This window comes from Primulina tabacum, chromosome 9 (assembly GCF_025594145.1).
Source record: "Primulina tabacum isolate GXHZ01 chromosome 9, ASM2559414v2, whole genome shotgun sequence".
In the NCBI taxonomy this organism is placed as follows: Eukaryota; Viridiplantae; Streptophyta; class Magnoliopsida; order Lamiales; family Gesneriaceae; genus Primulina; species Primulina tabacum.
The window spans coordinates 3,195,865-3,218,669 of record NC_134558.1 but is presented as its reverse complement, the minus strand read 5'-3'; the positions used below and the strand labels follow the sequence as shown (position 1 = coordinate 3,218,669).

The window sequence follows — 22,805 nt, the reverse complement described above, 5'->3', positions numbered from 1 at the left end:
GTCGGAAAGTACTGCCTCAGGAATGCCTCTCGGAACCTTTGCCAGGTGATAGGTCCGGTCCCTAACATAGCTGGTGAGACTCCTTCCCACCATTTGGCAGCTTTATCTACAAAAAATAGTGTAATCACATCTACTCTGATCCCTTGTGGAACCTCAAGTAGTCGAAGATGATTCTCCACCTCTTTCATCCAATTTTGTCCGACCTCAGGATCGGAGCTTCCATCGAAGTTTGGGACTCTTGCTCTTCGTAGAGACTCGTAGTGTTGCTTAGTCCCATTCTGAGCTGGAGGTGGTGGCGGTGGCTGATTAGCATTATGGTTCACTAACCCTTGTAGCGTGGTTGCCACAATCGTGGCTATAGCCATCAAGTCCACCTGACTGAGGCCAACTGCTGGTGGTGGTTGTGGTGGTTGTTGTGCATCTTCATCATTGCGGTTATTGTTGCGGTTATTTTAATGAGGGTTACGATTGTTTCTCACAAGTCTCCCGTCTATTTCATAAAAACATGAAAGTTCTAAGGTTGTTGGAAGAAAAAAGAACTAAACAAAGGAATCACAATAATCGAGTAATTGCTCCAAAAATTAAATATGAAATCAATGGATAGAAATAAATTTTTATTGATTTCCCAAGAAAGTGCAATTACAAATAACCTTTAAAAATACTAACAAAATGCAAATAGAACAAGTGCTATTACAAAAAGCTACTATTGAATGTCTAATATATCGCTTCTCCTAATCCCAAGTCCATAGGATCTTCTTCGATTTCTTCATCTTCTTCGGGATCCTCCTCAGGTTCGTCTTGATGGTTGGCTACCACTGTTTCCAGATGTTCAATATGACCATGCAGGACTGCATTTTGGTCGCTAAGAACTTCAACAGTGTCCTGCAGCTCTTGAGTCTGAGCATCAGTATGTTCACTATACTGATTATGCTGGTGTACGAGTTGGTGATTTTTATCCTTAAATATTTGGATCTTCTCAACTAATGTATCATGTAACTCGATGAACTCTGCAACAGTCTCTTGGGAGGTTTCAAACTCTTCTTGAGCCTTCCTATTCCTCTCTTCTGCTTTATGCAGATAGTGAGCATAATGTTGAACATCACTTCTTAAGTGTTCTGCTCTACGCTGTAGCTCATCTTTGTCTAACTCCAAGCAGTAGTTATGTTCCTTGAGTTTCTCTAGCTTCTTCTCTAAGATCTTAATGTATTTACTCTGGTCAGTCATATACTACATCCAAAACATGGAAGTGAATGTTCAGAAATGATCTCAAAAATACTGGTCAAGTTATAGACGAATACTGGAATGAACAAAATCAGTACTGCCTATACATTTAATAAAAGAAATAGCTCAAAATTTTTCGGTCTTAGAATTGCGTGAAAAATTTACTAAAAATTCTTCGCATCAAGAACATGAAGTGTACCAAGTTTGGTGCAAAAATACTAAGCCGTTTGGAAATGAAAATTCTTCAAAGTTTTGAAAAATTGGAAAATTTCACGGAAATGATGATATCACTTTATAAACGAAGGATTTTGGGGTTCGTCGGCGGTGCTAGAATGAAATTTTTGTTCTAGGTTAGGTTCTCCTCGTCGAGAGCTTTCCAACGGTATTTTTTAATAGTCAAAATGTTGTTCAAAATATATGGAAAAACATGACAGATAGCTATGTGTAAAACCAGAAAATCAGTATAGTGAATCAAAACAGTAGTATAATGCTTAATTAAATCAAACCGAGGCCTGTAGCTTGTACAGTTTCCTTAAAACAAATTCGCCCCCTCCGGTATGTGCTCCGAGGATTCAACGGACGTCTGTTTCCCAGGATACAACGGGCAAACCAGCAGAGTTGCAGCACAAAGTACTATGTTAGCGAACAGAAGCTGTACCTGAACTTTAACAAAGAACGGAGCAGAAGCAGTACTGTAGCAGCAGAAGTAGAAGCAGTACTGTAGCAGAACGAGCAGCATTACTGTAGCAGAAGAAGCAGAAGAACTGTAGCAGAACAAGCAGCAGTACTGTAGCAGTAGGAGAGAGTGGATTTTTCGGTCTCTTTTTCTGGCCTTGGCACATCTCCTACTTATACATACCTATATAAGCCATACGAAAGGCCAAAGGTTGTCATAAAGATGCCTTTAAGATGGTATATGAAGCACCAACAGTTGGGGAGTTGAAGCACCAACAGTCATGTCATGCGAAAGGTCTCAAGGGCATGTGAAATGTCTCAACCAAAAAAAAATAACAAAAGATGGCATAGACTGCTAGGCAATTTTTGCCTTGATCGGTTCGACATTCGACGCACCCAGGTCGTGCTCGTACGCTTGCACACAAGTCAAGTCTTTTTCCACGCAAATCGGGCCCATGATTTGTACCCCCCTGCGCCTGTGTGCGCGAGAGTGTGCCTCTTGACCAATCATTGTTACACCTCCATAAAGTGTAATACAATATAAACTTATCTATACTACTTCATTTTTTCAATGTGGGACAAACCCACCTTTCCAAATTTCCATTTACTCACATGAAAAGCCCATAAGCCTAAAAGCCCACCTTTAATCCAACACAAAATTCCTTCTGGATCAAAAGTTATGTCCGCTTGAAGTTTGCGTGAAAAACACCTCAACTTCCATGCCATTTGCAAGGTCTACTGCATGCGCTTGCTGGAATTCACTGTCTACTGCAATTCTGATGCTACTGCAATCAGTCTACTGCTTTTCCAGCACTGTCTGCTGCTTTCTAGCACTGTTAGAACCAGTCTGCTGCATTCCAGGTCTAATGACCAGGTCTTCTGCATTCAGATCTACTGATTTCTATCTGCTGGTTCTGGTTTCAGCCTACTGGTTTTCGGTATATTGAATTTTTTTTCCCTACTTATTTCTGACATGCTGCTGAAACACTCAGAGCTCTACTGCATTCTGATTTGTTTACATTACTGACATCCGGCGATGTTTTACAATTATTCAATCGTAATTCAACAAGCCTCGTAGTACAGTGTACAACCGAACCAGTCTTTTTCATAAAACATACATTGTCTTTACAACGTAATCAACTTAACAAACGAGTGCGGAAGCAAACAACGTAAAAATAAAAGATAGCCAAATTCCAAAGTATGTCTTGATCAACTGAAACCTTGTTACCATCCCCAGAAATGCATTTGCTCTTCTTCTTCAACTTGTGCAGAAAATGAAGCTAGGATCATTTACCCATGTTTTTCCTACTTAAAGCATCAGCTACCTTATTTGCCTTGCCCGGGTGATAGCTTATTGTTAAATCATAATCTTTTAACAATTCAATCCATCTTCTCTGACTCATGTTCAATTCTTTCTGTGTGAACAAATACTTGAGACTTTGATGATCTGTGAAGATCTCGCATTTGGCGCCGTAAAGATAATGCCTCCAAATTTTTAAGGCAAAAACTACCGCAGCTAGTTCAAGGTCGTGAGTAGGATAATTTTTCTCGTACGGCTTCAATTGTCTTGATGCATAAGCGATTACTCTTCCTTCTTGCATGAGTACGCATCCTAAACCCTCTTTTGATGCGTCACTGTAAATGGTAAAGCTTTTGTCCTCAGTGGGTAGAACCAGTACTGGTGTAGATGCTAGCTTTTCCTTGAGCGTTTGGAAGCCCTTTTAACACTCCTCACTCCAGTTGAATTTTGAGTTCTTTTGTGTGAGTTTTGTAAGAGGCGTAGCTATCGAAGAGAAACCTTCAACAAATTTTCGATAGTAACCTGCCAATCCCAGAAAACTTCGAATTTCAGTTACTGTCTTAGGTCTCGGCCAGCCAGTGATTGCTTCCACCTTTTTAGGGTCCACAGATACTCCTTCTTTTGAAATGATATGACCTAAGAAAGTCACACTTTTTAGCCAGAATTCGCATTTCTTGAATTTCGTGTATAACTCTTTTTCTCTTAACCTATGAAGAGTCAGGTGAAGATGTTCTTTGTGATCCACTTCACTTGGGGAATATACGAGAATGTCATCGATAAATACCCCACAAATTTGTCGTGAAATGGCTTGAATACTCTGTTCATGAGATCCATGAAAGCTGCTGGAGCATTTGTCAATCCAAATGGCATTACCGTAAACTCATAATGGCCATATCTTGTTCTGAAAGCTGTCTTTGGAACGTCTTCTGGTTTGACCTTCAGTTGATGATATCCTGTCCTCAAATCAAGCTTGGAAAATACTGTGGCTCCTTTGAGTTGATCGAAAAGATCATCTATCCTTGGAAGAGGATATCTGTTTTTGATTGTGATCTTGTTGAGTTCTTTATAATCGATACACAATCTCATACTTCCATCTTTTTTCTTGACAAATAAGACTGGAGCTCCCCAAGAAGAGACACTTGGTCTGATTTGTTTCTTGTCTAACAACTCTTGGAGTTGTTCTTTTAGCTCATTGAGTTCTGCTGGAGCCATTCGATAGGGTGCCTTTGATATTGGTGTAGCACCTGGTACCAAGTTAATCTCGAATTCTATCTCACGGTCCGGGACCATTCCAGGTAACTCTTCTGGAAAGACATCCGAAAATTCTTGTACCACTGGAATATCTTCTATCTTGAGCTCGACTCCTTCTTTTACTTCATTTACCATTGCTAGGTAGACTATTTCTCCAGACTTCATGGCTTTCCAGGTTTGAGATGCAGAAAGGAGGGATTTACGTTTCTTAGCCTTGCCATGGTATGTGATTTTTTTTTGGCTTGGAGTTCGGAGTTTGATAATCTTACGCCGACAATCTACTATTGCATGACTCTTGGATAACCAATCCATTCCCAGAATAACGTCGAACTCCACCATGTTGACTTGAATCAATTCAGCGTTGAATGTGTGTTTATTGATATATACTATGCAGTTCCGATGTATCTTATGTGTTTCAGTTGTTTTACTGGTGGGAGTAGCAATTCTAAAAGGTTCAACAAGTATCTCTGGTATAAGCCCTAACTTCTTAGTGAATCTCCTAGAAATAAATGAATGAGTGGCACCACAGTCAAACAACACATAACCTGAAATTTTATTGATTATAATGGTACCTGCCACGACATCGTTTGCCTCATCTGCCTCTTCTTGTGTTATGACAAACATACGAGCATTGGTCTTATTCTCCTTTGGCTTGTTGGGGGTAGCATTAGTGTTTGACCATGTCATTTTCTTTAATGGTTCAGGACAATTAGTAATTCGGTGTCCCATCTTCCCACAATTGAAGCAAGCACCAGTGTTCTTTCGACATTCTCCAATGTGTCGGTAATTGCATAATGGACACGGTTTTATGCTTGAGAATGTCGTAGTTGAATTGGAAGGAGTTCCCTTGAATGGTCCACTAGATTGGTTTGACCTTTTAACTAGTTGTTTACCTTGAAAAGATTGTCCAGTGAGAGGTCGTTTATTTTTATTTTCATCTTCTCGGTGCTTGATATCAGTCTCAGCTCTAATGGCTGCTCCCATTAAATCATCAAAACCTGTGAGTTGGTAAACTGCAGAGCTGATTGGATACTGGCTGTTCAGACCACATTTGAAACGATGCATCTTCAGGATATCATCTGCCATGATGGCAGAAGCATGGGTTCCAAGGGAGTTGAATTTAGAAGTGTACTCCACAACAGACATATCCGGGGTTTGAGTAAAATTCTCGAATTCACACAACAATTTTAATTTCAACTCTGCTGGATAGTATTGTTTCAAGAATGCTTCTCGAAATCTTTGCCATGTGATTGGTCCGACTTCTGTCATATTTGCTGAGATTGTCTCCCAACATTTGGCCGCCTTTTCTTCTAGGAATGGTGTCACCACAGTCACTTTTAGTTCATTTGGCACTTCGAGCAATTGGAGCTATGTCTCAATATTCTTGAGCCAGCCTTGACCAACTTCTGGGTCAGGTTTGCCGTCAAACGTTGGGACTCGATTCCTCCGAGGAGATTCATAATGGTGTCTGATTCCATTCGGTGGTGGAGGTGGTGGTGGCTGATTAGTGTTGGTATTCAAATGGCTCATTCCTTGGAGGGTTGTTGCCACAATGGTTGCTATGACCATTAAATCTTCTCTGCTAAGGCCAACTCTTGCTAGTGGTGGTGTATCTTTGTTGTTATTGTTGTTGCAGTCATTGTTGCGATTGGCATATCGCGGGTTGTGGTTGCTACGATGGGGTCTCTCTGCCATTTCCTACACGCATGAGAATTTCTAAGAGGTTTGAATTTATGTACAAAAATATTGAAGATTATCTCAAATATGAAATCAATCAAGGAATAGAACAAATAAACTTTTTATTGATTTCGATGAAAAGAAAAAGCAATACAAATAAAAGTTTTCAGAAGTACAAAGATAAGAAGTACAAAAGAAAAGAAATGGATTATAAATCCTTATTACAAATAATCACGACACTAAACACTCAATCATCTAAAATCTCGTCATCTCCTAGTATTTCGTCTTCCATCTGTTCTTCTACCGGTTCTACTTCCGGCTCCAATGCCATAATGATGGCATCCTCAAGATGATTAACATGATTCTGTAATTGTTCATTTTGCGTAGTCAAATTCTGCACCGAATTCTGCAGTTCTTGAATGGTTGCCTCATCTTGCTGACGGCGTTGTTTTTCCATTAGCAACATTTGTTGAATCTGAGACTGTAGTGCTTGGGATTCCTCTAACATTCGTTGGCGTAATCCATCCATTTTAAGGGCTATTGTTTGGGAAGCCTCTAGTTTGTTCTTGGTCATTTCGTGCTGTTTTTCTTCTGAGTTAAGATAATAAGCAAACCTTTGCACGTCAGCCTGAAGATGGTCTTTGATATCTTATAGTTCTTGTTTTTCCTTCTTCAAGTTTTCATATACCAAGTCTTTGGCTAACAATTGTTCGTGATATTTTTTTTGTTCCTCGTAAAGTTGCGCTCTAAGATGTGCCATCGCAATTTCGTGGTCGCCAAGGGCGAGTTCACACATACGTTTGGGTATTTCAGCACGAGTACGGGGAGCCATTTCCTGAAATAAAACAAATGGAAAGGCTTAGAACAAGGAGTTATGATATTCACGATTATTACCAAAAACGGCAAAACGTGATTTTGGATGCTTCAACAATAGAATTTTTCGATTTTCAGATGTCACTATAAGAATAGTGAATATTGTTCATTGGTAGGAAGTCGCTAGGGTCTTGCCAAAAACTGACTTTGTCAAATTTCCTATGGAAATTTCCCAGTCGGATTATGAACCTGGAGGGCTCTGATACCACTTAAATGTCACGTCCCGATTCCGGGGTGAGTTGACATCCGACGTTGTTTTACAATTATTCAATCGTAATTCAACAAGCCTCGTAGTACAGTGTACAACCAAACCAGTCTTTTTCATAAAACATACATTGTCTTTACAACGTAATCAACTTAACAAACGAGTGCGGAAGCGAACAACGTAAAAATAAAAGATAGCCAAATTCCAAAGTATGTCTTGATCAACTGAAACCTTGTTACCATCCCCAGAAATGCATTTGCTCTTCTTCTTCAACTTGTTTTTCATTCTTATCTGGGAGTGAGAGGTGTAAGGGTGAGTATTTTGTGAAATACTCAGCAAGTGGGGGCCGATCGATCATAATAACACAAGGATATCCATATATAGATCTTAACAATTCGAAATTTGCCGTGTCTCAACAAACGTCGGGACAATAATTAGACAAAATGATAGACATGACATAACTTATATATATTTATGTAAATATTAAATGAATTTCATGTCACAATAATAATTCATAACAAAAGTCAAGACATGATATTAACAATGAGCAAACATAACTTATCATATGCATATAGACATATATATTATTCGTATTACACTGTTATTTCATCTTATTATCCATGGTGTTACTGATCAGTCCCCTATATGTAATTCCTCTAAGGGGTGAGGCCATATATCGGTTATTATTACCCACCGCATCAGGGCCATAAACTTGTCATATCTTATCATGTTTTAGGAAAATTTTCCTTTTTTACCATTTCTAACTTGAATCATAACAGTGCCTTTAAACATAATTCTTAGAATACACCAAATTGGTGTTTAAGAACATATATTAGAATATAACATGAAACGAAGACAACATAATTTTGAAACGAAAGGAACATGCACTTGAAATTGATTTAAACATGCTTAACAATTTATCGAAACGAAATATTCATATATCAAATCGAAGGAATATATCATGTCGATCGAATTTTCGAAAATATACTTAAATACTTTAAAACATAACCCCACTTACTGAAAGGTGCTCCTAAATTATAGAAGAAACAAGCTGGAAGTTAACGCCCGAAAATCCGTAAGATTGCTAAATTCGCTTGAATTCCGAGCAGTATTCTTGCAGATACGTTTCCCGGAAATTGAACCGTTGGATGAGGCTGAAATTTGGATATGATGTTCAGAACATTTGAAAGTGTATTATGAACGGTAGAGATCGGATTCTGTGGTCAGGAGTGATGGGACGAATTTTCAGAAATATAACAGAATTCTTGCTCCTAAATTTCACTTCAAGAAAGGTAGATGGTTTCAAACTTCAAGCTTGCTCTAAATGGAGAGGTTTTGGTGTGATTTCCCTCAAACTCAATACATCTATTTATAGACAAAATTTGAAAACAATTTTCACAATTTGATGCATACTTGAATATATTTTATTTATTTTAGTCAAAAGTTTGGCACATTTGATTTTCAATGTTTTGCACTCATGTTTTTTCGATGTTTTGCACTCATGTTTTTTCAATGTTTTGCACTCATGTTTTGTCAATGTTTTGCACTCATATTTTTTCAATGTTTTGCACTTCATAATAGTTAATAATAATAATAATAATAGCCATAATAATAGTAATAATATTCATAATTTTTACATTCCTCCCTCCTTATCGAAAGTTTCGTCCCTGAAACTTGAGTTTTCTAGATTTTCAAAAAGACATGGATATTGCTTGAACATCTTTTCTTTTAGTTCCCAAGTAGCTTCTCTTTCGGTATGATTAGACCACTGTATCTTGACATAGTAAATGTTGCGTCGCCTTAGCACTTGTTCTTTGGTGTCCAAAATTCTAATTGGAACTTCTTCATATCTTAGCTTTTCATTCAGATTTCCTTCTATCAGAAGTGGTCCAGTTTCAAGAACATGATTTGGATTCGGGACAAATTTCCTCAATTGTGAAACATGAAACACATTATGAATCCTTGACATATCTGATGGCAATGCTAGTCTGTATGCCAGTGTTCCGATTCTTTCCAAAATTTCAAAAGGTCCTATGTATCGGGGATGTAATTTCCTAGCTTTATTGAATCGAACAACTCCTTTCATGGGAGAAATTTTTACGTAAGCTTTTTCTCCAACTGTGAACTCCACTGGTCTCCTCTTTAGATCAGCCCAACTTTTCTGTCGATCTTGAGCAATTTTGAGTCTTTCTTTAATGATTGTTACTTTGTCCACGGTTTCTTGGACAAGATCAGGTCCAATTATGGATTTCTCTCCTACATCATCCCAGTATAGAGGTGATCGACATTTTCGGCCGTACAGAGCTTTGTATGGAGCCATTCCAATACTGCTATGATAACTGTTATTGTAAGCGAACTCAATTAAAGGTAGATGTTCACTCCAATTACCACTGAATTCTAAAGCACATGCTCGTAGCATATCTTCAAGGGTTTGTATTGTTCTCTCTGTTTGGCCATCAGTTTGAGGGTGATAAGCTGTACCGAGAGTAACCTTAGTCCCCATAGCTTGTTGAAAACTTTTCCAGAACCGAGATACAAATCTTGGATCTCTATCAGACAGAATGCTTGTCGGAACTCCATGTAATCGCACAATATTGTCCATGTATATGGTAGCCAATTTTTCCAGATTATAATTCATGCGGACAGGTAGAAAATGTGCAGATTTTGTGAGTCTATCTACGATTACCCATATTCCATTATGACTTTGTCTAGACTTTGGTAAACCTACTACAAAATCCATGGAAATATGTTCTCATTTCCATTCTGAAATTTTCAAGGGTTGAAGAAGTCCTCCAGGCCGTTGATGTTCAGCTTTAACTTGTTGACAGACCTGGCATTTAGAGATGTATTCTGCTACATCCTTCTTGATTCCGCTCCACCAGAAATTTTTCTTTAAATCTCTGTACATCTTTGTACTGCCGGGGTGGACCAAAAATTTTGATTTATGTGCTTCAGACATTACTTTCTGTCGAAGATTCTCGATGTTTGGTACACACAATCGTCCTTTCATCCACAAAACTCCCTTCTCGTCTATATGAAGATCTTGTGACTTCTTTTCTTTGACTTGTTCTTTAAGTTTTGTCAAAATAGGATCTTGATTCTGTCTTAACTTGATTGTTTCTTGAAGGCATGGTTGTGCAGAAAATGAAGCTAGGATCATTTACCCATGTTTTTCCTACTTAAAGCATCAGCTACCTTATTTGCCTTGCCCGGGTGATAGCTTATTGTTAAATCATAATCTTTTAACAATTCAATCCATCTTCTCTGACTCATGTTCAATTCTTTCTGTGTGAACAAATACTTGAGACTTTGATGATCTGTGAAGATCTCGCATTTGGCGCCGTAAAGATAATGCCTCCAAATTTTTAAGGCAAAAACTACCGCAGCTAGTTCAAGGTCGTGAGTAGGATAATTTTTCTCGTACGGCTTCAATTGTCTTGATGCATAAGCGATTACTCTTCCTTCTTGCATGAGTACGCATCCTAAACCCTCTTTTGATGCGTCACTGTAAATGGTAAAGCTTTTGTCCTCAGTGGGTAGAACCAGTACTGGTGTAGATGCTAGCTTTTCCTTGAGCGTTTGGAAGCCCTTTTAACACTCCTCACTCCAGTTGAATTTTGAGTTCTTTTGTGTGAGTTTTGTAAGAGGCGTAGCTATCGAAGAGAAACCTTCAACAAATTTTCGATAGTAACCTGCCAATCCCAGAAAACTTCGAATTTCAGTTACTGTCTTAGGTCTCGGCCAGCCAGTGATTGCTTCCACCTTTTTAGGGTCCACAGATACTCCTTCTTTTGAAATGATATGACCTAAGAAAGTCACACTTTTTAGCCAGAATTCGCATTTCTTGAATTTCGTGTATAACTCTTTTTCTCTTAACATATGAAGAGTCAGGTGAAGATGTTCTTTGTGATCCACTTCACTTGGGGAATATACGAGAATGTCATCGATAAATACCCCACAAATTTGTCGTGAAATGGCTTGAATACTCTGTTCATGAGATCCATGAAAGCTGCTGGAGCATTTGTCAATCCAAATGGCATTACCGTAAACTCATAATGGCCATATCTTGTTCTGAAAGCTGTCTTTGGAACGTCTTCTGGTTTGACCTTCAGTTGATGATATCCTGTCCTCAAATCAAGCTTGGAAAATACTGTGGCTCCTTTGAGTTGATCGAAAAGATCATCTATCCTTGGAAGAGGATATCTGTTTTTGATTGTGATCTTGTTGAGTTCTTTATAATCGATACACAATCTCATACTTCCATCTTTTTTCTTGACAAATAAGACTGGAGCTCCCCAAGAAGAGACACTTGGTCTGATTTGTTTCTTGTCTAACAACTCTTGGAGTTGTTCTTTTAGCTCATTGAGTTCTGCTGGAGCCATTCGATAGGGTGCCTTTGATATTGGTGTAGCACCTGGTACCAAGTTAATCTCGAATTCTATCTCACGGTCCGGGACCATTCCAGGTAACTCTTCTGGAAAGACATCCGAAAATTCTTGTACCACTGGAATATCTTCTATCTTGAGCTCGACTCCTTCTTTTACTTCATTTACCATTGCTAGGTAGACTATTTCTCCAGACTTCATGGCTTTCCAGGTTTGAGATGCAGAAAGGAGGGATTTACGTTTCTTAGCCTTGCCATGGTATGTGATTTTTTTTTGGCTTGGAGTTCGGAGTTTGATAATCTTACGCCGACAATCTACTATTGCATGACTCTTGGATAACCAATCCATTCCCAGAATAACGTCGAACTCCACCATGTTGACTTGAATCAATTCAGCGTTGAATGTGTGTTTATTGATATATACTATGCAGTTCCGATGTATCTTATGTGTTTCAGTTGTTTTACTGGTGGGAGTAGCAATTCTAAAAGGTTCAACAAGTATCTCTGGTATAAGCCCTAACTTCTTAGTGAATCTCCTAGAAATAAATGAATGAGTGGCACCACAGTCAAACAACACATAACCTGAAATTTTATTGATTATAATGGTACCTGCCACGACATCGTTTGCCTCATCTGCCTCTTCTTGTGTTATGACAAACATACGAGCATTGGTCTTATTCTCCTTTGGCTTGTTGGGGGTAGCATTAGTGTTTGACCATGTCATTTTCTTTAATGGTTCAGGACAATTAGTAATTCGGTGTCCCATCTTCCCACAATTGAAGCAAGCACCAGTGTTCTTTCGACATTCTCCAATGTGTCGGTAATTGCATAATGGACACGGTTTTATGCTTGAGAATGTCGTAGTTGAATTGGAAGGAGTTCCCTTGAATGGTCCACTAGATTGGTTTGACCTTTTAACTAGTTGTTTACCTTGAAAAGATTGTCCAGTGAGAGGTCGTTTATTTTTATTTTCATCTTCTCGGTGCTTGATATCAGTCTCAGCTCTAATGGCTGCTCCCATTAAATCATCAAAACCTGTGAGTTGGTAAACTGCAGAGCTGATTGGATACGGCTGTTCAGACCACATTTGAAACGATGCATCTTCAGGATATCATCTGCCATGATGGCAGAAGCATGGGTTCCAAGGGAGTTGAATTTAGAAGTGTACTCCACAACAGACATATCCGGGGTTTGAGTAAAATTCTCGAATTCACACAACAATTTTAATTTCAACTCTGCTGGATAGTATTGTTTCAAGAATGCTTCTCGAAATCTTTGCCATGTGATTGGTCCGACTTCTGTCATATTTGCTGAGATTGTCTCCCAACATTTGGCCGCCTTTTCTTCTAGGAATGGTGTCACCACAGTCACTTTTAGTTCATTTGGCACTTCGAGCAATTGGAGCTATGTCTCAATATTCTTGAGCCAGCCTTGACCAACTTCTGGGTCAGGTTTGCCGTCAAACGTTGGGACTCGATTCCTCCGAGGAGATTCATAATGGTGTCTGATTCCATTCGGTGGTGGAGGTGGTGGTGGCTGATTAGTGTTGGTATTCAAATGGCTCATTCCTTGGAGGGTTGTTGCCACAATGGTTGCTATGACCATTAAATCTTCTCTGCTAAGGCCAACTCTTGCTAGTGGTGGTGTATCTTTGTTGTTATTGTTGTTGCAGTCATTGTTGCGATTGGCATATCGCGGGTTGTGGTTGCTACGATGGGGTCTCTCTGCCATTTCCTACACGCATGAGAATTTCTAAGAGGTTTGAATTTATGTACAAAAATATTGAAGATTATCTCAAATATGAAATCAATCAAGGAATAGAACAAATAAACTTTTTATTGATTTCGATGAAAAGAAAAAGCAATACAAATAAAAGTTTTCAGAAGTACAAAGATAAGAAGTACAAAAGAAAAGAAATGGATTATAAATCCTTATTACAAATAATCACGACACTAAACACTCAATCATCTAAAATCTCGTCATCTCCTAGTATTTCGTCTTCCATCTGTTCTTCTACCGGTTCTACTTCCGGCTCCAATGCCATAATGATGGCATCCTCAAGATGATTAACATGATTCTGTAATTGTTCATTTTGCGTAGTCAAATTCTGCACCGAATTCTGCAGTTCTTGAATGGTTGCCTCATCTTGCTGACGGCGTTGTTTTTCCATTAGCAACATTTGTTGAATCTGAGACTGTAGTGCTTGGGATTCCTCTAACATTCGTTGGCGTAATCCATCCATTTTAAGGGCTATTGTTTGGGAAGCCTCTAGTTTGTTCTTGGTCATTTCGTGCTGTTTTTCTTCTGAGTTAAGATAATAAGCAAACCTTTGCACGTCAGCCTGAAGATGGTCTTTGATATCTTATAGTTCTTGTTTTTCCTTCTTCAAGTTTTCATATACCAAGTCTTTGGCTAACAATTGTTCGTGATATTTTTTTTGTTCCTCGTAAAGTTGCGCTCTAAGATGTGCCATCGCAATTTCGTGGTCGCCAAGGGCGAGTTCACACATACGTTTGGGTATTTCAGCACGAGTACGGGGAGCCATTTCCTGAAATAAAACAAATGGAAAGGCTTAGAACAAGGAGTTATGATATTCACGATTATTACCAAAAACGGCAAAACGTGATTTTGGATGCTTCAACAATAGAATTTTTCGATTTTCAGATGTCACTATAAGAATAGTGAATATTGTTCATTGGTAGGAAGTCGCTAGGGTCTTGCCAAAAACTGACTTTGTCAAATTTCCTATGGAAATTTCCCAGTCGGATTATGAACCTGGAGGGCTCTGATACCACTTAAATGTCACGTCCCGATTCCGGGGTGAGTTGACATCCGACGTTGTTTTACAATTATTCAATCGTAATTCAACAAGCCTCGTAGTACAGTGTACAACCAAACCAGTCTTTTTCATAAAACATACATTGTCTTTACAACGTAATCAACTTAACAAACGAGTGCGGAAGCGAACAACGTAAAAATAAAAGATAGCCAAATTCCAAAGTATGTCTTGATCAACTGAAACCTTGTTACCATCCCCAGAAATGCATTTGCTCTTCTTCTTCAACTTGTTTTTCATTCTTATCTGGGAGTGAGAGGTGTAAGGGTGAGTATTTTGTGAAATACTCAGCAAGTGGGGGCCGATCGATCATAATAACACAAGGATATCCATATATAGATCTTAACAATTCGAAATTTGCCGTGTCTCAACAAACGTCGGGACAATAATTAGACAAAATGATAGACATGACATAACTTATATATATTTATGTAAATATTAAATGAATTTCATGTCACAATAATAATTCATAACAAAAGTCAAGACATGATATTAACAATGAGCAAACATAACTTATCATATGCATATAGACATATATATTATTCGTATTACACTGTTATTTCATCTTATTATCCATGGTGTTACTGATCAGTCCCCTATATGTAATTCCTCTAAGGGGTGAGGCCATATATCGGTTATTATTACCCACCGCATCAGGGCCATAAACTTGTCATATCTTATCATGTTTTAGGAAAATTTTCCTTTTTTACCATTTCTAACTTGAATCATAACAGTGCCTTTAAACATAATTCTTAGAATACACCAAATTGGTGTTTAAGAACATATATTAGAATATAACATGAAACGAAGACAACATAATTTTGAAACGAAAGGAACATGCACTTGAAATTGATTTAAACATGCTTAACAATTTATCGAAACGAAATATTCATATATCAAATCGAAGGAATATATCATGTCGATCGAATTTTCGAAAATATACTTAAATACTTTAAAACATAACCCCACTTACTGAAAGGTGCTCCTAAATTATAGAAGAAACAAGCTGGAAGTTAACGTCCGAAAATCCGTAAGATTGCTAAATTCGCTTGAATTCCGAGCAGTATTCTTGCAGATACGTTTCCCAGAAATTGAACCGTTGGATGAGGCTGAAATTTGGATATGATGTTCAGAACATTTGAAAGTGTATTATGAACGGTAGAGATCGGATTCTGTGGTCAGGAGTGATGGGACGAATTTTCAGAAATATAACAGAATTCTTGCTCCTAAATTTCACTTCAAGAAAGGTAGATGGTTTCAAACTTCAAGCTTGCTCTAAATGGAGAGGTTTTGGTGTGATTTCCCTCAAACTCAATACATCTATTTATAGACAAAATTTGAAAACAATTTTCACAATTTGATGCATACTTTAATATATTTTATTTATTTTAGTCAAAAGTTTGGCACATTTGATTTTCAATGTTTTGCACTCATGTTTTTTCGATGTTTTGCACTTCATAATAGTTAATAATAATAATAATAATAATAATAATAATAATAGCCATAATAATAGTAATAATATTCATAATTCTTACACATAATCTACCATGATGTGCTATTAACAGCCTTTATTCCATGTTAAATACTTCGGTTACAAGTTATAAGCAGAATCAGTAGCTATCTGCTGGAATCTCGCAACTGAACTCTTCTGCTGCTGGATTCTGTCTGCTGAAAAATACATGTCTGCTGAAAAAATAACAGCTTCTGAAATATTAGCTGATGCTGGAATTGTTAGCTTCTGCTGGAATTTTCCTTTGCTACTGAATATTGCTAGCTGCTGAAAAATGCTAGCTGCTGTTGGAAATTCAGGTTCTCACAGTAAACACCGATGAATTAGATCGAGTTTGGTTTTAAACCAAACGAAAAATACTCGAAATAATCCATTGTTAAGAAAGTTAATCAGTTTAAAGCTTTTAACTTGTGTAAACTGAATAACTGAAATAAGGGGGATCGGTTCTTGCATATATTATTTCAGTTATGGTGAGAACTGAACTGACAACAGCTCGAACTGATAAAATCAGTTTGAAAACAATAGTTAAACAGTTAAGTACAAAAGATATGTTTATGGATGTTCAGATACTTCAACTGTTCCTATGTCACCCCTTCTACCAACTCAGGTAGCATCCAATAGAAGACTTTGATTTATATAAAGCTTTGTACAAACCCACTCAACTTAGTACTTACCCTACTGCCTAACTGAACTCTTAGCCTAGACTGAGGGCAACACCTTCCAGCCAACACTTGTTCAACATCTATGTGTTAAAGACTGCATACACAAGTTTTATGTCTTTGTGCAAGACTCACTCAACTTATCAGTATGTTCAATTCTCTGTATGTGTGAGTGATGGTGTGTGTGCGTGTGTGAGAACTGATCTATAAATACAACATGAAGGTGTTCTCACACATTGAGGAAAAATTGCTTCTAACCTAAGCTGATAACACTTTTAAGTGTTCTGTCAAATCTGGGTTGATTGCTTCTTGTAAGCTGATGTGCATTTTGTGTGCCCTTCTTCTTTTGATCTTCACACACTTGTATATTTTTCCACACTTTTTCGTTGATGGTCTTGATCTTGTATTTATAGAGGCATTGTGATCGTACACCAAGACTCATCAAATATGTTTGTTGCAGTTTGAATTCGTTCTTGGCTTTAAGCTCTGCTGCAACGTTCACTTTTGTACTTTGATAGTACAATTGCTTTTATACTGTTGTCCACAGCTGGATTCTACTTAGATAAGCTTGTCATGTTCTGCAAGCTGATTGATTCTTAACTGATGTTTTGAATTGTTCAGTTAAACTGATCTTGAACTGGTGTGGTGAAATCAGTTGGCTCGTCAGCTGAATTGATTTCACTGCTTCAGTTGAACTGGTCAGCTGGGCTCTTCATCAGTTGAGCTCTTCATTAGCTGGCCGGGCTTCTGAAGGTCTTCTGTTGAACCACCTATCAGCTGGACAATCAGTTGAACTGATCTTTGATATATCATTTGAACTGATTCAGTTTGGGCAATCAGTTGGCGCTTTCAGTTTTGCGTCTCGATAGCTTCAGTTTTGGCTCGATAACTGATCAGTTCCAATTTCTGCGCACTTAGGTAAAATCATTAGAAACAAAATAGCAAATTTTGTTAATCATCAAAATCAAGATTGCAAACATGAAATGTTCCAACAAACTTGTATTAGTAAACCATGAAAAATAGACGAAATCTCAGCACCTAAACCAAGTTATGCTTACATTTATAATCACGATATATCATGTGAATTATGTTATGCATTACATGTTGTTTTCGAAGATCGTGTATATTTATTATATATGTTCTCGAATGGTCTCCATTTGTCGAGTGATGACCATAACACTCACCTTACTCTCCCACCACAGATAGGTCGGAGAGACAAATAGAGGAAGAAGAACATGACCAGTTTTGGGTCTGGTATTGGATGCATTAAGAAGTATAATTTGGTTTATGTTTTGTTAAGTTTTATTTATTTTAAGCAGCAAAACATTTTTTTGCATATTTTTATCATTTTAAATATTTACGTTGTAAAGACAATGCAATTTCTATGATATTTATGATATAAACTGGTTTTGGTTTATATAATACCACGAGACTTGTTATTTGACGATTATATGATTATTGGACAATATCATATGTTTCATGCTTCGGTTTCAGAAAGTGACAATAAATATATATATCAACAGTTAAAGATACGGTCATGTGTTCAAATTAGTTGCACGATGATTAAGACTTGAATGCAATTGAAATTTTCGTCGCACTCCATGTCCTTGTCAAAAGCGAAGGACACATTAATAAATTTTATAATATCACATACAACCATTTACTTCTACAGCACACAATACATTAATTATCTCGTTCTACTTTGTATTTAACCAAGTTTCGGTATATATCATTTCATAAATAAGGCGAATTGTACTAGTGTGGAACCTCTAAAAGATACAATTCTCCCTAAAAAATATATTTGTAAGCTAATACATTCTTATTTTTAAAAAATCAAACGCATTTCACCCTAAATAATAAAAATTAACGTACAAAATTTTTCTCTCCAAAGCTTGTTATTTTTCATGGTCTAATTACAAAAATAGTTAATTCTTATAATACTTAAACCTCCTAACCCCAATAAGCGACCCGAGTCCGAAATCTCGAACCCTCGGCTCTAACACCGAAGACTGCGAAACACGAGGACTCGATACAACAACACATTGTTAAAAATCCATGGAGTGATTGTAGAATCTAAGTTGAGATCAAGGTACACGAGCATATGTCATTTTCAAGAACTTTAATTAATCTTTCATTCATTTTAATTAAGCAGAAAATTAATTAAGAAAGCATTGATATAATGTAATCAGCAGCAGTGTCAGGATATTGCATGACTGCCCTAACTGAAATTTGCTAGGGTTTTGTCCTTTGTTGCTATTGGAGGGACAGATTTTTGAAACCTTCAAGCATCCGTACAATTCCATGCAATCCAAAGAAAATTATGTGTCTATTTACTGCTAACTCTGAGTCACCTAATTTACTGCCCAATGTAGCAAATGCCTGAAAGCGTAGTCACTGATATAAATATATAAATAATAATATCGGAAATTTGGGAAAAAATCCTTCACCAAAAACTTTATTTGGTGTTCAATCCCCCATTCACAAAAATTTTCTCTGCACAACCTGAGAACAGGATAATTTTTTTTTAACTCTCTCCCCAATTTTTTACTCATTTTTCTCCTTTTGTATTATTTTTTCTCGTCTCAATCTCTCTCCCAAATATCTTTCCCGTCGGCCAGAATCCCTAAGCTTCCACTTTCACCTTCAAACCTACATCCCACGCAAAACCAATGGTTTAAACGACGAAGATTTCAAATGGGTTACATAAGGTAGAAAGAATGAAGACAACCAAGTGACATCGGCTGCCCATTTTTTGGAGAATCACGGAAGCAAAGATTTTTTGGAGAATCACGAAAACAAAACAAGTGAGGTTTTTTTTTCGCTCGATTTTTCCATTAATTTGATATTTGTTACCACATTTGTTATTGATTTATGTTACTGTGACGATTTCGCAAAACAAGCGAGTTTCTTCATCTTTTTTGTTCGCTCAATTTTTCCAGTAATTTAATATTTGTTAGCACATTTGTTATTGATTTATGTTATTGTCACGATTTCTAGAGTAAATCCCTAGACATCAAAACCCACCGCGTCGACACCCACGGTGAAGGCAACTGGAAGCCCAAAAAAAATTTGGCCTTAAAAAAACAGATCTTTCTGTACGCATGTGACTAAAAGAAAAGGGATGGAACCATATGAATTCGTTTTTCTAAATTTTCATAGTATTTTTTACCAAAAAAATTGTCCATTTTTGTTTGAAGAAATAACTTATTTGTAAAAATATCTTAGTTTTATTATCTTTTCAATAGATGTTTATGTACTACTTTTGATTTTGCATTTTTAACTTTCATAACTTTGCTAGTACTTTTCATTTTTAGCGAAGATATAATCATGAATTGATAGGTACGCTTGTTGCTATGCTCTGTAAAGTTGAATTTGTGGATTTTGGTGTGCTTCCCATTTTTATGTAATTTTATGACAGTGTTGTTGTGAGAAATGAATTGGAGCAAGATTTAGCATATGAGTAGGCGTTTATTTATTTATTTGGACTATTATGATGAATAAATTTAAAGGTGAGTATCCATGTTGAAGGAGGTTCAAACTATCATACTTTTTTGTTCCATAAATCAATATTATGTAGATGTTGAGATTGCCAATTTTTTTTTAAATGGATTAGCTAATTGAAGAGAAGCATAGGTGGGAAAAGTAATTATTTTTGTTGTTTCATCTAAGGTTGGTTGTAGCATAATGATAGAAGAGTTAGCATGATGGACCTACTGACAATTTGCATGCTAAATTTGTATAATGTTTCTATTTGATTATAATTTATTTTTTATGCTTATGTGTTTCGTTTTTTGTTCTATTATTAATTTTCGTGCATATAGTTGCGATATATATTAATGTTAGATTTTCCATTCAAAATGGTTGAGATTGACCGCAAACGTTAAATAAATTATGATTTATGTGGAGGTAACATTTGCTGATATTTTGTGGTATTCTTGCACGATAAATTGTTAAAGTAATTGGATTTTATGAATTTTTTAAGTTCAATTTGTTTTTAAAGTTTGAAATTAATTGTAGTTGTTTTATGAACTTATTGTTTATGATGAAATGGTAAGCCGTATAATCATCCCTTCGGTCAGTCATGTACAAGCATTTGCATGCTTTTTTCTTCTTTGTGATTGCAACAAGTGTTTGATGTAAATTTTAATATAATTTGCATTGTTTTGTTTGTCTTTGTTTTGTTATGTTATTAATTTTGATCGTACGTGTTGTTTGAAATAATTTTAGAAGTTTACGTTTTTTTAATTTGTTATATTAATATATTTAAAATTTGTTTTGTTTTGTGCAGAAATAGTTAAAAAAAAATGTCGATGTTAATGAGGCACATATGCAAAGCGAAAAAGATGCAATGTCACGATGTTCTTCTACTTATTTTAGAAAAATAATGAACAAGTTTGAAACAAATTAAACTCAATGAGAGGCAACGAGCAAGGATCATTAGTACTCCTTTTGGTAAATGGTTGAAGATGCCTAAACTCTCCATCTAAAGTACTAGAGTTGATGTGATATTAAAGAGTTTCAACAGTGACTCCTCATCTTTTGTCTTTGGGAAGGGCATTGTCGTTCCTTTCACATCATTCGAGTTTTCTATCGTCCTTAGTCTACCTCATGGGGGCCAACCTGTAAACCAAGACCTCAGAACAAAGTCAAATTTTTTATCATGTTATTTTGCAGGGAAGCTTAGCAAAGCCATGAGGAAGACGATTTCTGAAAATCTCTTATTATTAGCTGAATCGGATGATGAATCGCAATTGGATGATTTTGTTAGAATGTTTATTTTGTTTGCGTTGAATTGCATAGTATTTCCGCTAAGTACCTATTTGACACCCCGGTTTGTATTTTCATACATTGATGATTTGCCGAATTTTTTTGGATATTCATGGGGAGATGCCGCCCATAGATTTCTATGCGATAAAATTTCTGCACATATTGAGAATTTGGAAGGAGCAATAGGAAGAAAAACATACTTGGATGGTTGTGTTGTTGGGATGATGGTGAGTTTTTATTATTTTTTCTAACTAATATTATATTATAACATTTCAATCTTTATTTATGTAGGATTGGGTGTACGAAAAAATTCCATCCTTAGGAGTTGTATTCGGATCTCCACGTACATATCCACGTTTTTTTAAGTGGGGTGAAAGCAAGATCCAGTTAAAAGTTGAAGACGCGGAGATTTTGCTAAAAAGAATTACTCATACGAAGGTATTTTGTTTTAAGAATATTCTTTAGCATAGCAAAGGTTTTTTTTTTTTAATTTCTAAAAGATGTTTCATTTGGTGAGGAATTGGAGTTATTTGGTCATAGAAGGAGAAATGTAAAGGTAAAAAAATAAATTCACCAAATTTATTTTATGATTTATTGAGAATTGATGTTGAATTTTTTTTGTATTAAATTTTCAGGTATCATCTAAAATGAAGGATGAAGAAACAACATGCAAAATTAGGAGATTGGAAAAACTTGTGAAAGACCAATTCCATGAGATTCAAATATGTGTTGTCAAAGTAATGAAAATATGACAAAAGATGGTGGTGACGGTTGGGTAGATATTAAAGTTGATGAGGGAAAAAATGATGATAAGAATGTTTTTTGAAGATTTTGACACAGATTTAGGTGGATTCAATGTAGTACATCATGTTGATTTTGTGACAGATTTGATTAAATGCGATGATGTTGGTTTCACTAAGTTGGATATGGAATTAAATAAGGTTCGCACGGAGGATTCTTCGAGAGAGCTAGTAAATGAAAGAGATGATGAGAATGGTGTCACTAGTTCGCAAGAAGAGAAGGTCAACAATGTTATATTGATCTGAGCAATTTTAAATCACCTTTCACTCAACTTGACAAATTTAGTTTTGTATATATGTATTATGGTATGATGTTTTTAGTTCTCTATTTTTAGTTCTATCAATTATAGTGTTTTAATTATGTTTTGACGATTAATTTTATTTTTTTCATAAAAATTATTTATTAAATTTTCATAATTATATTGATAAACATAATTACATGTTAGGAGATGTTTTGACTCTGTAATTATAAAAAAATTTAAAAATGATATTAATCATTTAATCACATGAATTAAAGGAGAATGACTAAAATTGATTTTGCAGTACTATAATTGAGCCAGCTAAAGATACTAGACTAAAAATGTAACACTAAATATATACAAGACTAAAATTGTTGTGTTACTTATAATGTTCAACCTTTAATCTAT

General features: G+C 36.3%; 2 protein-coding genes across 3 annotated transcripts; one reads left to right on the top strand and one right to left on the bottom strand.

Annotated features, from left to right (window-relative positions):
- Window positions 1-3,182: 3,182 nt before the first annotated feature.
- Window positions 3,183-5,593, bottom strand: LOC142556864 (uncharacterized). The gene is made up of 2 exons (XM_075668361.1): window positions 4,362-5,593; window positions 3,183-3,531 (listed from the first exon to the last, which is right to left on the bottom strand). The coding sequence occupies exons 1-2, from the start codon at window positions 5,591-5,593 to the stop codon at window positions 3,183-3,185; spliced, it is 1,581 nt and encodes a 526-aa protein (XP_075524476.1).
- Window positions 5,594-19,181: 13,588 nt separating this feature from the next.
- LOC142556444 (uncharacterized) lies at window positions 19,182-22,359 on the top strand. 2 transcript variants are annotated; one of them, XR_012822615.1, is made up of 4 exons: window positions 19,182-19,400; window positions 20,886-21,585; window positions 21,650-21,914; window positions 21,994-22,359. XR_012822615.1 is itself a non-coding variant. In XM_075667903.1 (4 exons), the coding sequence occupies exons 2-4, from the start codon at window positions 21,283-21,285 to the stop codon at window positions 22,108-22,110; spliced, it is 567 nt and encodes a 188-aa protein (XP_075524018.1). In that variant the 5' UTR covers window positions 19,182-19,400; window positions 20,886-21,282; the 3' UTR covers window positions 22,111-22,359. The 2 variants fall into 2 exon arrangements, 1 of the variants encoding a protein (XP_075524018.1); XM_075667903.1 differs by having other exon boundaries at window positions 21,650-21,796.
- The last annotated feature ends 446 nt before the right edge of the window (window positions 22,360-22,805 follow it).